Source organism: Amphibalanus amphitrite, unplaced genomic scaffold (assembly GCF_019059575.1).
Source record: "Amphibalanus amphitrite isolate SeventyFive unplaced genomic scaffold, NRLGWU_Aamphi_draft 001097F_arrow, whole genome shotgun sequence".
Lineage (NCBI taxonomy): Eukaryota > Metazoa > Arthropoda > Thecostraca > Balanomorpha > Balanidae > Amphibalanus > Amphibalanus amphitrite.
This window is the reverse complement of record NW_024882591.1, coordinates 94,034-105,716: the sequence shown is the minus strand read 5'-3', so window position 1 is coordinate 105,716 and position 11,683 is coordinate 94,034. Positions and strand designations below refer to the sequence as shown.

Genomic DNA, 11,683 nt, shown 5'->3' with positions numbered 1-11,683 from the left:
ACCGGTGCGAACTTAGGAAATGAGATATACCAGGTGCCTATTTTGTAAGCTGTCTTTCATTGCCTGCCCTTGTTTAGTACCTACTTCGCTTGCGTAGTCTGACCTGATAGTGCTGATGATACATGATCAAACTGAACAGGGGCGGTCGCATGGACTTGGCGTTTGGTGGTGGTGGTGGTGGTGGTGTGGGGGGGGGAGGCACTTGGCAAAGGGGCCTATGCGCTGACCCGGGGGGGGGGGCGGTGCTAAACCCGCGAGTTGCTGAGGGGGTCAGTGTGTTAAACGACCCAACTTTTTTAATTTTTCGGCCGGCTATAACGTAAAAATGGCGCGCCGCAGGCGCGCTATGTTTTGGGTAGGGTACCTGTCGGGAATAGATTTAAGTTTATTGTGACAAAATATCAAACAATCGGTCGGAAATTTGTTTTGAGTTATGGAAGTTTTAGTGACGTCATGATTTCTGAGTTTTCGACCAAAAACGGCATATGTTCAAAAAACCATATAAAATCACAAAATAGACATAGAGACGTACTGTAAAAGCCATTAGGCTGTCAATGCCAAGAACAATCAAAGGGCTATCTCCGATTTTCGATTGTCGTTCTTAAGTAGCCAAAATCTTGGACTCAATCTTGGCTATTTCTCGGGACTCCTTCACTACCATGAAGCATGCATTTCTTATATTGATCTTTTTCAACCAAATGCGTAGGGGAAAGTGGGGTAAGACAGGCACCTTAACTTTGGAACCATTTTTCGGCCGGTTAGAAGCATCATAGAAACGTGAAACTGAGTGAAAACCTTTTTTTAGACATTTACTTCCATTTGCCAGAATATGAGACTTAGAGATGATTCCACAAATAAACTGCAGCTATTTTTGCAAAACCTTGCAAAACCCGTCTGTCTTAAACTCCACCCCATGGCGTAAGACGGTCACATGGGTAGGGCAAGACAGTTGGGGGCCTATAGATGCCAGTTTTGACCCCCTCAGAGGCTAGTGTTGGCCTCAGATGTCGGGGTGAGGCCCTTAACCCGCGCCCCATTGGGGCCTGCGTATAACGCGCTCTACTGGGGGGGGGGGGGCTCTTCATAGCCCCCCTCCTATCTCCGAGACTACTGGGCCGATCGTCAAAATTGAAACAGCGTCTGATAGCCCCGGAAAAACTGTTGAGCGGAACCTGATTTCATTGACCTCGAGGTCACCGATGATGTCACAGATCAGGTCAAATTATTAGCATTTTCGCTTGTTCACATTTTTGGGCTCTGGCCGCCGTCTTACAAGTCAGATCAGGCTCATTTTTGGTTTATACACTCGTGAACAGATGGATGCTTGAGATACCCTGAGGGTACCAAACTTGAACTTTGAAGGTTAGAGTCAGGTCATCATAGGTCACGGAAATATTTTATCATGCGTCGGTCACGTGACACAGGTTTTAGGTCCATTTAGGCCATAGATGTCTAATTTGATGTCGTTTGTGTCATTCGAGATAATTTCGAGGTGAATTTAGCTTAGGTCAGGTCACTTTCAGGTCAAAAAGGTCAAATTTTGAAGTAAATCTTTTTCAACAAAAAAGGTGTCTACAGGATGCAGTTTGAGCTCAGGAACACGATGTTGCCATTTATATTGGTTTACGATGTCAAATACGTACTGAAAAAAAAAAATTAAAAAATTTATAATTGTGAACTTTTTGCAATAATGCGAATAACTTGGCAATTTTTGAGTATATTTAGCTAAAACTTGCTAGAGTAAGTCATAAGCATGTGTTCTATCACAAATACCTATTGCTTTTTTTCGAAAAGTCATTATTTTGAAAAAAATATAAATTTTGAATTTTATTAACTGAAATTTTCAAAATTTCCAACATTTTGAAGATACAAGATTACAGTTTGATAGCGCAGTCTATTCTGAGTCCTCTAATGCAAATAAATTGGATCTAGCTTAAAAACTGAGCTCTTGGCAGGGATTGCCGTGGTTCAATGTTTTGCGTCGAAATCGGCCGAACATGACGTCACCCTGACGTCATTTCCGGCCGACCTATGGTAGCTACGAAATTCATATTTTGACACAAGTTGTCAAATTGACGCAGCCGAAGGTACTGAAAGTTTGGCGTGGATACGTCAAGCGGTTTGGAAGTTATTGCAGAAAAACGGGAGGGGGCTATGAATAGCCCCCCCCCCAGTGGGGCGCGGGTTAAAGACCGGTATGGGTCCTCAGAAGCCGGCATCGATCCTTCAGAAGCCAGTACGGAGCCCTCAGACGCACATAAGGGTCGGTTTTTGGTCCCAGAGATAGATAGATAGATATTTATTCACAAAAGGTCCACTCAAAAGTGTGGCTTTTCACTTCCGCACGTCACAAAATAAGACATGAGTAAACATTCACACGCAGCTACTTAAACAGGGTTAAAAGGTTAAAATGAACTAAAAGAAGATAAAGAGCACCAGTTACATAGGAACATCTAAAATTATTCAGTTACCGGACGCCGACCGCTCGGACCTCAGGTGTCTTTTCACGGCTGCCCTGTTCACAGTGCCCTGCGTTCTGCGCACGCTGTTATAGCCCTGCACGGCGCTATAGCACAGCCGATTCCGCCCCGCCTCCGTATGTATGCTCGGCAGTGACAAGCTGTCGGCATCTCGAGTGTCGTGCTGATGCAGCCGGCTCGCTGGGGGACCAATGGTTTCAGCAAGCACCGCTGGCACACGGTGTGTCACAAGTCGATGTACGGACATAATCCTGTGGTACTGAATAAGCTGCTCAGCAGTGAGCCATCTGACATGACAAATGACGTCAGCAACGCGCTGATGTTTGCGTCGCCCGCTCAGCACTCGCGCGGCAAAGTTTACCAGCTTTTGTAGCCGACGCTTCTCCGTCTGACCACATACGCCGAACACCGACAGACAGTACCGCATCGCTGATATCACCAACGCGTCGATCAGATACTTGATCGTGCCGCGAGGCAGGACATGTTTTGCATTGTTTAAGGCGAGCAGCATTCCTGTGCATTTGTGAACGATCAGGCTGACGTGAGACTGAAAAGACAAGTTTCGATCAAAAATGACGCCTAGATTTCGCACCTCTTTGGTAGCTCGAATGGTCGATGCATTAAATTTCACAGACACATCAGGAGTAAGAGCAAGTAATTGTCTACTCCCAAATACCATCAGCTCAGTTTTTGCAGCGTTCACTTTCATTCCATGGTGACAGAACCAGTCAAACAAACACTGCAGAGCAGTTTCGATCCGACTGACCAGGGCAGGTAGGTCGCGTCTCTTTCCACTAGTCCATATCTGTGTATCATCAGCAAACTGAACTATGCGCACTGAGTCTGGAACGTGCAGGCACAGGTCATTGGCAAATATGCACCAGAGAACGCAACTCATCGATCCGCCCTGGTAAACGCCAACCGAATTCTCCCTGATAGACGATCGAGATACGGATCCAAGAGCACTATTTGTAAGTTGTACTTGTTGGGTATGTCCTTCCAGATAATGTTTGATCCAAAAAGTGTCTATTCCGTACAGAGACAGCTTTTCTAATAGCTTATCGTGCGGTACCATATCGAAACACTTTGACAGGTCTACCATAGCCCACAGAGTGATTTCACTTCTGTCCATCGCTCCGAGTATGTCGTCTGTCACCACGTGAAGAGCTGTTTCACACGAATGCTGCCTTCTGTATCCGTGCTGCGCCTCGCTCAGTAGGTGATGTGACTCCATGTATGATGTGAGCTGAAGTTGGGCCGCTCTCTCGGTCACTTTCATGATGGCCGGTAGCAGCGAGATTGGGCGCGTGCCCGACGGATCAGATGGTGCCTGCTTCCCCTTCGGAATTGGTGTGATGATTGCACGTTTCCATGCGCTGGGTACTTGGCCGGTCTCGAGGCTGGCGTTTACAGCATCATGTATGATGTGACCGAGGCCGGGGAAGAAGTCCTGCATCATCCTGACGCTGATGCCGTCGTCACCGGCGAAGGTAGATGGCTTCATACCCTGTACTATAGTCCACAGCGTCTCCATGCTGACGGGCTGAATTCTCAGGGCTCCAGACGTAACCCTCGGCAGTCTGATGGGGACCGACTTCGACGGGGCAGGTAAGGTGGAGGCTAGGTCTCGAGCCACCGACGTGTAGTACTCGTTCAGTGTGTCAGCGGTTATACGGCTGATGCCTGACGAGGACTTCTTGGAACCGATGATGGGCCGGAGAACTCTCCACATGTTGCCGGGACCGCTCCTGTGCAGTTTTTCCTGCAGGTCTCTCCGACAGTCAGCTCGAATGGCCGCGCGTGACAGCCGATTCAGCTCTTTGTACTCCTGGTGGCGGCCAGCAGAGAGTGCAGTTCGTCGCTGTGTAAGTAGGTGGCGGGTATCACGGGAGACAGGTGGCGCCCCCTCCGGCCGGAGAACGACGCGTCTCTCGGGCGCCGTCAAGTCGAGAAGTGGTTTGAAGATGTTGATGAAGGCGGTCCACTTCTCCTCAGGTCCGGCGGCGGTGTAGACGGACGCCCAGTTGACGTTCAACAGCTGTCGGTTGAACTGTCCTTTGTCTACGTTCGCTAAACACCTTCGCCGGACGACGGGTCCGGCTCGGACCCTGTCTTCGGTGAGGCGGAGAGCCAGGCGGGTATAGTCATGTGGCGATCCGTAGTGGCATCTGGTGACGCCGGCTCGAGTGACGAGATCGCTCCGGTTTGTGGCCATAATATCCAGGAGACTGCCGGCGGGACGGTAGGTAGGCTCAGTGGTATTACATATCTGCAGTCCGTGCTGACAGAGGAGTGAGCGCAGACGGTTCCCTGGACTGCAGCAGTTGTTCGCGGTCTTGAGGAGGCAGCAGTCTTGAGGAAATGGGACCATCAGAGACTGATGTGGGACCTTTAGAGCCCGGTTTGGGTCCTTAGAGGCCAGTTTAGGGCCCTCAGAGACCAGTACAGGGCCTGCCAAGGGCAGGCTGAGACCACCAGAGACCGACTTGGGCCCTCAGAGGCTAATGTGGGTCCTTTCAGGCCAGCACGGGGCCCTCAGAGGTCTGTGTGGGGCCCTAAAAGACAGGCATGGACCGTAGTTGGACCCCAGAGACCAGCGGAGGGCCCTCAAAGGCCAAGATGGGCCCTCAGAGGCCGATGCGGGCCCCGGCACCGGGTCTTCCGAATCCAGTGCGGGGCCCTCAGAGGCATTCCAAGGCTGATCTTGGGACCCGAGAGACAAAAATGAGGCCACCAGAGGCCGGTGTGAGGCCCTTAGACGCTGGTTGGGCCCCCGAGGCCGGTTTAGGGGCCCTCAAAGGACAGTGGTGGGCCCTCAGAGGTCAACTTGGGTCATCAGCAGTCAATGTGGGTGCTTGACCGCCACTGAAGGGCCCTCAGAGGTCAGTGTAGGACCCTCAAGACCGGTATGGAAGCTGTTAATAGCTGGCGTGGGTTTCTTGAGCCTCGTGACAATCAAATAAGGTCCAAGGCCCCATACGCCCATGGGGGCCCATCGGTTGTTTGGGGGGAGGGCAAATGATATGATGGCCCCCTGATTTGCCTTGGGGGGGGGGGCATGGCTCTGTTTCTCCCCCCCCCTCCCTCCTGCGACCGCCACTGAAACTGAATGAGTTATGGCACAGACTTCTGATAGAGATGTCTGTGGTTATGGGCATTATGGCCTATGGACGGCAGTTAGTGAGACGGTCCGCGGCCGTGGTTCGGTTGTACCGCGGTCACCGGCGGAATCAGCCGGCGGGAAACGGTCGGCGGGTTCGATGGAAGATGGATTATTATTCTGCCAGCGATTTGAAGTCATTAAATGCGTGTAGTTTTAATTTTACTATTTCATCATGATTGAATCTATGTCAAATCGCACCTACCCTTACATGATAAAACATTGCCTTTCTCTGTAACCCAGATTCCTATTCGATTCTTCTCCTAATTTTGCTGGTCGTGCGACAGTTCTCACGGGGATAAGTATGACGTCATGTATACCAGCATTGTGGAATGACGTTAGAATGGAACGACATCGCCGACCGGTGGGTACAAACTCCAAAGGTTTCTCGCCCGTCAGCGTCCGCCCGTTGTTCTATCGCACGGCCAACTGTTGACACAGGCAGTGTGAGTAACACTCCCGATGATGCCGCTCAAGGAAACAGAGAGTCTGGCCCAGTCCCGCCTCCGAATGCGAAGTGTCGCTTCTGCTAATTGCTGTAGCTGGTGTAGATCCCGGAGAATAAAGCCATGTAGCGAATGATTCCTATGACGAGGATAGCTTCGAGCACTCCACTTCATCGCTTTATTCTGCGCTGCTATTGCTCACGCGCCTTGTCCCGGTTGTCTGTATGCATTGTGCAAACATCCCGTGTGTGACTGAAGTTAGGGGCCGTCCATAAATTACGTTACGTATGATGGGGAAGGGGGGAGGGGGGTTTCGACCGAGCGTAGCGTAACAGACCCAGACCGCAAATAGCGGGAAATGTGGGGTGACGTTCAAATTCAGATTTAGTGCACCGCTTCCCCTTAAATTGGGCAGAATGGTCGGTTTCAATGTAAAATAATGTTGTGTGGAGCATGATATCTCATAAAAAGCGGGAACAGTGAAGTTTTGTCACGTTACGGTTTTCATCAGCGTAACAAGGGGAGGGGAGGGGTTTAGGACTAACGTAACTGTATTAGAATCTTGTGGCCGCCGAGCCACTGCGGCGCCGCCGCCGCCCCGTCCAGGCTCGGGATGAGTTATATGGCATTGTGCCGGGCGGGGCCGGGAGGAGACGGCCGGCGGCACGCGCAGCGCAATTGTAAATTTAAGATATGTCATTTAAGGCACGTAGGCCGCCAAGCTGGCGCCTTCCGTCACCTCTTCGCTGCTGTGCAAGTTCGCACTCGTTTTGGGCGTGTTCTAGACGTTTCGTAGCCTGTTGAATAAAAGGTGGGTCACGTACGACCCCCGGCCAGTCTGGGCCGGCGCGCGACGAAGGCAGCTGGCAATACAACGGTAATGTGGACGTAAGGAGTTTACTACAAGCTATTTCGGCCTTGCAAGACTGCCGTGATGGGGAACGAGAAGGAGACCTGTGATGGTTCGGACGCTGCGGCTGATCTCCGCTTAATCCCGGAGTTTGACGGTGTGTCGCAGCCCGTGTGCGAGTGGCTGGACAGTGGACAAGGTCGAACTTGTGTGTCAGCTGCGCGGCATCAAGGGACTGCACGTCGTCGTCCCGCTGAGACTCACTGGTGGTGCGTTTGCGGTATATCAACAGCTCGGAGAAGATGAGAAGAAGAAGTACGAGGACATCAAAAGGGCCCTGACATCGGCGTTTGCTTCGGATCGGTTTGATGCCTACGACCAATTTCAACGTAGAAGGCTGCGTCCAGGTGAGACGGTGGACGTGTTCGTCTCTGAGCTGCGCCGGCTGGCTGGCTTGTTCGGAGGTATGTCGGACGACAGCCTGGCCTGTGCCTTCGTGGCCAAACTGCCAGATTCAGCACGCCGTGCGTTCCGGGCTGGATCACGGATGGAGGACATGCCGTTTAGCCAGCTAATCGGTCGCGCTCGGGCCGTGCTGGCCGACGAGGAAACAAACACCGCGGCCGCCGCCGCGGGCACAAGGACTGGAGCACTCCCGGCCACAATGAAATGCTACTCGTGTGGGCAACCGAACCATATCGCCCGCGACTGCACGGCAGGCCGCGGACAGCGGGGCCGTGGAGGCCCCCGTGGTGGACGGAGCCTCGTGAGGTGCTACAACTGCAACCGGCAGGGGCACATCGCCTCTGCGTGTCCGGAAAACGACGCGGGAGGGGAGAGATCAGCGCCAGCCTCCTCTCCTGTCGACCAGTAAACGGGGCGCTGCCAGTCGCGCAGCTGTCGGTGGACGGAGCGAGCTGCGAAGCGCTGGTTGATACAGGATGCAGCCAGTGTGTAGCTCACGTGTCAGTTTGTCGGAGGTGGAACCGACGCCCGGTGAGCGTGATGACAGTGAGTGGAGGGCGTTATTGGTGTGAAGGGTCAGGCGTGGCACGCGTGCAGCTGCGGTCCGGTGAATCCGTGTCCGTAGATGTGCTCGTCGTAGCACGTAAGCCACTGGGGTTTGAGTTCATCCTTGGGATGAATGGTATCAGAGCACTGGGTGGCGCTACAGTGAGTTCGGATGACCGAGTCAGATTCGGAGTTGAGGCAGCGGTGTCTCATATAGCGGCGTCAGTAGCCTCACCCGGTGACCGGGTCAGCTGTGATGGTGAGAGGACTGGGGTGTCGCGTGCAGTGGCAGCGACTGCACGGGTGAGTCATGATCAGGCGAGCAGTGAGGCGGCCCCAGCGTCAGGTGCAGCGGCGGCAGCTGCAGCAGTGAATCGAGCTGACAGCAGTAAGGGGGATCCGGTGTTGGGTGCGGCGGCGGCCGCCGCACCGGCTAATCGAGCCGACGAGAAGGACTTTGTGGTGAGCTTTGACGAGACAGAAAAGAAGTGGTTGGTAGAGTGGAAATGGTGTGGAGGAAAGGAGCCCGAGCAGCTGCACAATACAGCAGAGGAGTACGCGATTCCAACAGAAGCCCGACACGAATACGAGCGAGAACTCTCCAAGTGGGTGGCGAATCAATGGCTCGTCCCTTATGATGAGAGCGTGCACGGGAGGGTCAAAGGCACGATCCCGCTCATGGCGGTCATCCAACCGAAGAAGGGCAAAGTGCGTCCCGTCATGGATTTCAGGGAGTTAAATACGCACCTGGACCCGCATACAGCTGACGCGGATGTTTGCAGTGAAAAAATCCGTGAGTGGCGTCGGTGTGGACGAAACGTGTCTCTCCTAGATCTGCGAGACGCTTACCTGCAGATCCACGTGCACGCATCGCTGTGGCCGTATCAGACTGTAGTGTTCCAGGACAGACGGTGGTGTCTGAGCAGACTTGGCTTTGGGCTCAGTCTCGCACCGATGGTGATGAGAAAGGTGCTGGAAATGGCCCTGAAACGTGACCCGAGGGTGCACACCGCTACATTACCTTACGTGGACGACATACTCGTAAATGAAAACATCGCTACTGCATTGGAGGTGAAGGGTCATCTGGAGGCGCTCGGTCTGACCTGCAAATCCCCGGAGAAGGTGTCAAAAGGTGCTCGTGTCCTGGGCATTCGAGTCTGGGGGGAGCGGCAAGGACTGTTCTGGAAGCGGGACAACCAGGATCTACAGCCGCCGCCACAGCTGACGAGGAGAGAGGTCTTCTCGCTGTGCGGACGTCTGACAAGTCAGGTCCCGGTATGTGGCTGGCTGCGTGTCTCCGCATCCTACCTGAAAAGACGCGCCACTGCAGCGACAGACGGCTGGGATGACGAGATCACCGACCCAGAACTCAAGAAAATGGTCATGGAAACGCTGCAGCGCGTGAAAACGGCCGATCCCGCACGAGGTCGCTGGGATGTCACCGGCGACGAGGGAGTCGTGTGGGTGGATGCCAGCTCCCTCGCCATAGGAGCCGTGCTGGAGATGGAAGGCAGCATCGTTGAGGACGCCTGCTGGCTTCGGAAAAATCCCGAGACACACGTGAACCTTGCAGAACTGGACTCTGTTGTGCGTGGCATCAATCTGTCCCTGGCATGGAACCTGAAGAAAGTGACTGTCGTGACGGACTCGAAAACGGTCTATCACTGGCTAACAGATGCGCTCTCCGGCAGAGCTCGGATAAAGACGAAGGCGGCGAGTGAAATGCTGATTAGAAGGCGCCTGGAGACCGTGAAGAGTCTGAGAGATGAGTACGGCCTCCAGCTGACCGTGAAGTGCGTTCCGTCAGTGGACAACAGGGCTGACGCACTGACGAGAGTGCCGAAGAAGTGGCTGAACCAACAAAGCGATCCTGAGGTCTGCGGCGCTGCCTTCTCGGCGCCGGATGTGGTCAGGATCCATGAAACAAGCGGACACCCAGGCATCGGGAGAACGCTGCGCCTGTGTAGGGAGCACGACCCGGCTGTGAGCAGGCACCAGGTGCGCAGTGTCGTTAGCCAGTGCGAAAGGTGCCAGTCCATCGATCCAGCGCCCCAGCGGTGGACACATGGTTCGCTGAGCGTGACTAAATGCTGGGACAGGATCAGCATGGACGTCTGTCACGTAAGCGATCAGCTGTACCTGACTCTGATTGACTGCGGTCCGTCTCGGTACGCGATCTGGCGGCGGATAAAGCGACAGGACACCGACAGCATCATCACCGCTCTGGAGTCGGTATTCCTGGAGCGCGGCGCTCCGAGGGAGCTGCTGACGGACAACTTCACCTCATTCCGCAGTGCCGCATTCCACGAGTTCGTCAGCCGGTGGGGTATCAGCGTCCGGTACCGAGCTGCCCATGCGCCGTTCGGCAATGGTGTCTCTGAGAGAAACCATAGGTCGGTCAAAACAATCGTAGCGCGCAAAGGCTGCTCAGTGGCGGAAGCAGTCTACCGCTATACTCGTAATGTGATGCCGCGCAGTGATGACCTGAACTCTAGTCCTGCCAACGTACTGTTCAACTACAAACTGAGAGTGCCGGACGTGGAGAGTGAGGAAAAGTGCGAAGAGAGTGAGTGTGCTATGTTCAATGTAGGCGATAAGGTATGGATCAGAGACCCTAGTCGCCGGTGTGATGTGCCAAGTTCCATAGGAACAGTCACCCGACAAGTGTCGGCGCAGTGTGTGGAAGTAGACAATGTCCCCCGTCACGTGAGAGATCTGAGACTGGCTTTCGTTTCCAGTCCGGAGAGTGGCCAGACTGAGCCGCCGAACAATGACAATGACGACTCTGGCCCAATTATCTTGCGAGAGTGTGCGCACGAAAGCCACGGGGAAAATGTGCCCCCTGTGACGTACGCTGAGGTTCTACGCCGCGGCATGCGGGAGAGACGCCCTGCCGTTCTGACCCAGTACGATGATTTGTAGATCAGGGGGAGTGTATTAGAATCTTGTGGCCGCCGAGCCACTGCGGCGCCGCCGCCGCCCCGTCCAGGCTCGGGATGAGTTATATGGCATTGTGCCGGGCGGGGCCGGGAGGAGACGGCCGGCGGCACGCGCAGCGCAATTGTAAATTTAAGATATGTCATTTAAGGCACGTAGGCCGCCAAGCTGGCGCCTTCCGTCACCTCTTCGCTGCTGTGCAAGTTCGCACTCGTTTTGGGCGTGTTCTAGACGTTTCGTAGCCTGTTGAATAAGGCCGGGTTCACACCGGATTCCGGACCGGCAAAATTCCGTCTGCCGGGCCGGAAAAATGGCCAATTCCGTACCGGAAAATTGAAAACTGGTGTGAACCGGCAAATCTGGCAACTTCTTTTGACCGGTCCGGCAGGCCGGAGAGCCAGATTTTCCGGTCCGGCAAGAAGTTGAAATCATCTCAACTTTTGCCTTGCCGGATAGCCACCGTTTGTGATATGAAATTAAGGCACGATGGAAATAATGTTATGTTTCAGCGCTACAGGCCCAATTTAACCAACGGTGCCCTAATAGTCTCGCGATTTTTCACGAGAATATAAAATTCAAGCGTAAATTTGACGGCGTTTCATTTTTATTTCAAAACATTTGCATCTCAAACGGAGTGATAGCTACACTTCTGTTTTTGTATTTCACATGACTCATGGCCTATTCAAATTATAAATTAGTTTTATCGGTTGGAAAATATCCATGAATTTATAATAAGAAAAGATAAATATTATAAGAAAGCGGTGAAAAGGGCAAGTTTGTGGAACAACATTGCGGACGC

At 53.3% G+C, this 11,683-nt stretch overlaps 1 protein-coding gene across 1 annotated transcript; it reads left to right on the top strand.

Moving 5' to 3' along the window:
* Positions 1-8,901: 8,901 nt before the first annotated feature.
* Positions 8,902-10,706, top strand: LOC122370099. The gene is made up of 3 exons (XM_043345366.1): positions 8,902-10,286; positions 10,425-10,533; positions 10,686-10,706. The coding sequence occupies exons 1-3, from the start codon at positions 8,902-8,904 to the stop codon at positions 10,704-10,706; spliced, it is 1,515 nt and encodes a 504-aa protein (XP_043201301.1).
* Positions 10,707-11,683: the final 977 nt, after the last annotated feature.